The sequence below is a fragment of the Saprolegnia parasitica genome, assembly GCF_000151545.1.
Source record: "Saprolegnia parasitica CBS 223.65 unplaced genomic scaffold supercont2.33, whole genome shotgun sequence".
NCBI lineage: Eukaryota > Oomycota > Saprolegniomycetes > Saprolegniales > Saprolegniaceae > Saprolegnia > Saprolegnia parasitica.
The window spans coordinates 1-4,052 of record NW_012156427.1 but is presented as its reverse complement, the minus strand read 5'-3'; the positions used below and the strand labels follow the sequence as shown (position 1 = coordinate 4,052).

The 4,052-nt window shown below is 61.9% G+C and overlaps 3 protein-coding genes across 3 annotated transcripts in view; 2 read left to right on the top strand and 1 right to left on the bottom strand.

Annotated features, from left to right (window-relative positions):
- SPRG_20565 (hypothetical protein) overlaps positions 1–1,749 on the bottom strand; it is a gene marked incomplete at both ends in the record, with an annotated part of 3,731 nt that extends 1,982 nt beyond the window's left edge. The window contains one exon of the mRNA XM_012347127.1: positions 29–1,749. Coding sequence (XP_012202517.1) covers positions 29–1,749 — 1,721 coding nt within the window. The remainder of the gene's footprint in view (positions 1–28) is intronic.
- A 741-nt stretch (positions 1,750–2,490) lies between these two features.
- On the top strand, positions 2,491–3,194 carry SPRG_08058 (hypothetical protein; the record flags this gene model as incomplete). The annotated part of the gene is made up of 4 exons (XM_012347030.1): positions 2,491–2,624; positions 2,746–2,814; positions 2,863–3,132; positions 3,185–3,194. 4 exons carry the CDS (start codon positions 2,491–2,493, stop codon positions 3,192–3,194), a joined length of 483 nt encoding a protein of 160 aa, XP_012202420.1.
- Positions 3,195–3,711: 517 nt separating this feature from the next.
- SPRG_08057 (hypothetical protein) lies at positions 3,712–4,028 on the top strand (the record flags this gene model as incomplete). Its single annotated transcript, XM_012347029.1, has 1 exon — positions 3,712–4,028. A coding segment is annotated over one exon (317 nt), but the record flags the coding sequence as incomplete, so codon positions are not given.
- Between the last annotated feature and the right edge of the window lie 24 nt (positions 4,029–4,052).

Below are 4,052 nucleotides of genomic sequence, written 5' to 3'. Positions count from 1 at the left end.
CACCGCGTGCGTCGTGTCCTTCATCGACTCGAGCTCGCCGGCCTCGAGCCGGAGCTTTTCCCGAAGCGCCGCCATCTCTTCGCGGTTGCGGTGCGCGAGCTCGCGGAACCGATGCACCGTGCGGTCCTTGTCGTCGACGTTGGCTTGCGCGGAGGCGAGGCGCTCGTTGAGCTCGGTCACTTTCGTGCGCAGCGTGAGGAGCTCGGCGCGGAGGTCCTTCTCGAGCAAGTCGTGCTGGTGCTCCATCTCCTCGCTCATGTCTTTCAGCGCTTCGAGCGATGCGATTGACGCTTCGAGATCGGCGACGCGCTCGCCGAGGCTGAGGTTCTTCTCCGTGAGCGCTTCGACCATGGCCTCGTACGCGCTGGCGACATCGAGCATCTCTTTGAGCTCTTCGTTTTCATGCGCCACTTTGGCCATCTTGGCCGACACAACCTCGACCTCGTCGCGGTAGCTCGCGAGCTCCGTCGCTTGGCGCGATGCCTCCTTGAACGACTTGGTGAGCTCCATCTTCTCGTCCGCGTACCGGTCGTGCAGCGCCTTGATCGCTGTCCGGAGCTTGGCGTTCTCTTCGTGGACGCTGGTCGAATGGACGTCCAAGTGCATGTGCGACGAGTCGCCAGCAATCTCCGCGGCCAGCGTGAGCTTCTCGACCTCCATCTCGGCGTCTTCGAGCCGCTCTTCAGCGATCTCCTTGTCCATCGCGAGCGTCTCCTTCTCGAGCGTGAGCATCTCGACCGTGTCGTGGAGGTCCGCGAGCTGCGCGTTGAGCGTCTCAATCTTGCGGGTGGCCGCCGACGCCTTGGCTTGGGCTTGAGCAACCTCGTCCGTCCGCGCCTGCTCGGACGCAGCAAACTGCGCGTTGCGACTCCGGAGCGCGACGAGCTCGGAGGTGGCGGCTTGCAGCTCGTGCAGTTGCTTGTCGAGCGCCGCTTGGAACGACGCTTCCTTGTCCTCGATCGTCTTTTCGAGTTTCGTCACCTTGATCTCAAAGTCCTTGCGCATCTTGGCGGCGAGCGCAATGCCTTCGTCGCGTAGCTCGCGCACCTTCTCGTCGTACGCGGCCTTGGTGTCGAGCACCGAAGACGAGGAAGATGCGGGTGCCGGCGGTGGCATTGGCGCCTTCTGCGCCTCGAGGAGCTCGGCTTGAAGCGCGGCAATGCGCTCGTTCTTGAGCTCGAGGTCGTGCAAGAGGTTCTCGATCTTGTCGTGGGCGTGCTCGAGCGCTTCGTGCTCGTCGATGGACCGAACGGACCGAGTCGAGCGTGTCGACTCGGTTGGCGACGGAGGAAGTGAGAGCGGCGCTGGCGCGGCCGCACGCCGGGATGGCGACGACGGTACCGTGAGGCTGGAGCGTCGCGTGAGCGGTCGGTCGGTCGGGAGGCGCGGGCTGGTCTTTTTGGCCGGCGCAGGCGCTGCGGGCGGCGTGAGCGACGACGTCGACGACCGCTTCTCGCGCATCTGCAGCAGGCGGCTGGTCGCGGACGATGTCGAGGATGTGGACGCTGTGCCATGCGTCGGCGGCGTCGAGCCACCACGCGCGAGCCGGACTTGGGACTTTTTGGCAAAGAGGCCAAAGTTGGGTTCGCACTGGAAGTAGCGCACGCCGTTGATCTCGCCGTCGTTCTTGCCTTCGGGCGCATCGAGCTCGACGCCGACCCAGTCGCCCTGCGCAAACTCGGTCGTCCCGAGGAAGCGGACGACGCCGGTCTTGCCGCCGACGACGAGGACGCGGCTCCCGAGCTCCATCGTCGTTTTTGTTTTTATTTTATTTTATTGCTCGACGATCTTGCGCGTGGCATTTAAAATAATACCATACAAATGGCAAATGGGTCGAATTGAACGACGCAGCGGGCTATTCCCTCAAAGCAATCTCTACAAAATTGTAAAAAGGAAACAATAGAACGTGGCCGCGCCGATTCCAGGTACACGTGTACAACGTACTGTACGTAGTGTACCGGTAGCGACTATGCTATCGGCAGACCAGTGCAGCTCGATGTACTAATAGTAGAAGGACTCCATGCGTTGGGCACTCCTACGCCACCATTGCTGCTTGACGGTCGCGACCGAGGTGAGCGCCACCATCCGGATATGTAGTAGACTGCGTGTTTGGATCCCATACAAATTTAACGTGTCGGTGCGATCTTCCGGATACGCGCACTGAGCGGCTACCCGACTCACTCAGTCTTGTTCGCGGTCAAGTCACGCGGAGCGTGGTCGTCGAGACGGTCCATCCGCGAACACCGCCGGCTGTATTAGCGCCGGGTACGTCCACGCAGCCGTCGACTACGATGACAGGGATGGCTCCCGCGCACTCTCTTGTACATCAAGTTGCCGACATCGACCACTGTCAGTGGAGCGGCGACGCACGACGCGGAGCAGAGCTCCATCGATATTGCTCGTGTCGGCAACTTGGCGACTATCGAAACCCACGCCCGAAGCTCACGGTCGACGTGTCTCGTGGCGGTCCACGCAGTTGCAGCGCTGGCCATGCGCGAACGGCACGGCCCACAGTCCGAGTGGCCGGAGAAGGTAGCGTCCGCAGCGCTGCAGGCGCTGGAAGGCACGTGGTCGCTGCTCCGGACCTTCTCCCGTGAATGCGACAAGGAGCAGTTCGGCTCTTTGTACGTCTTCGACCGCATCATCGAGCTGGCACCGCCCGAAGTCGCCTCTACCGAAAGGCCCAACCCGCAGCGAAGTTGTACCGACGTTGATCCGTCCGACGACCGCCTCAGTGCGATGTAGGCTCAAGGAGCAGCTGAAGGCCGCTGTGAATGCCAGGAAGAAGCGCCGCTCCGACGTCGATGCTGCATCGTACGACGATGTCGACCCTGCCGAAGCACGATGGTATACTGCATGTAGGCACCAAGCACCGAAAATGGCCAAGCTCGCGGCCGCCGATGAGGACGGGACGACGCTCTCGCGCGAGCTCGTCGCTGCCGTTGACAGTGCGGTGACGTCTGCCGTTGGCGGTCTCGAGACGAAGGTGCTCGCTCGGTTGCAAGAGCAAGACGTTCGGCTGTCTGCTATTGAGGACAGCATCGACACGCTGCGTCGCATGCAGCACAACGAGTTCCGCAGCTTGCGCCAAGGCCAGCTTTCGCTCGCGCAACATGTGACGACGGATCACACGTACCAATCGCGTTGTCGTCGTCATGTAATCCGTTGTCGCATGTTGTGCGAGCGAAAGTTGACCTTGGCGCAGGCTGCGGAACTCGTTGTGCTGCGTGTGACGCAGCTCGTCGACGCTGTCTTCGATCGCGGACAGCCGAACGTCTTGCTTGGTCAGCCGAGCGAGCACCTTGGTCTCGAGACCGCCAACCGCAGATGTGACCACGCTGCCAACGGCAGCGACGAGTTCGCGCGAGAGCGTCGCGCCGTTCTTGTCGGTGGCGGCGGCCGCGAGCTTGGCCTTTTTTGGTGCGTGGTGCCTACATGTAGTTTATACCATTATGCTTCGACAGGGTCGATATCGTCGTACGATGCAGTCTCGTCGTCGGAGCGGCGCTGCGCACGCGGCCTGTCTCTTCAAGCGGCCTCGCGTGTACACCCAACGCATCCCGATGAGTTAAATGTGTATCAATCGATCGGATCGATGGGTCGTTCGACTGCGCGTACGGCGCGGGTGAGTGTCATCGGTCCTTCTGGGCAACTTGAAGATCGTCACATTGCCCAGCCCAGCACCAAATCGCGTAATGTCACTACCCGCTCATGGTGCCCACGTCGGACATTGACCTCGTCTGGCACGCACACCAGACCACCGGCCGGCCGTACCGCGACTACTCGCGCAGCGTCAGCAAGGCCAAGTGTGTGATTGACCACGACGACACGATTCCCGGCGGCGACCTCGCGAAAGGCTATGCAGACACCTTTGTGCTCTGGTCGCAGACCTTTGGCGAGGCCTACTCGAGCTTCCCGCCGAGCTACGAAGCCTGGGTCGCTGGCAAAGGCGCGTTCTCGCGCAAGACGTGGGCCAAGCACGGCAACGTGCCGGCCAAAGACTCTCGCTTCTTCGGCGTCAACGAAACGTGCGCTGTGAGCGCGCTGCCGTA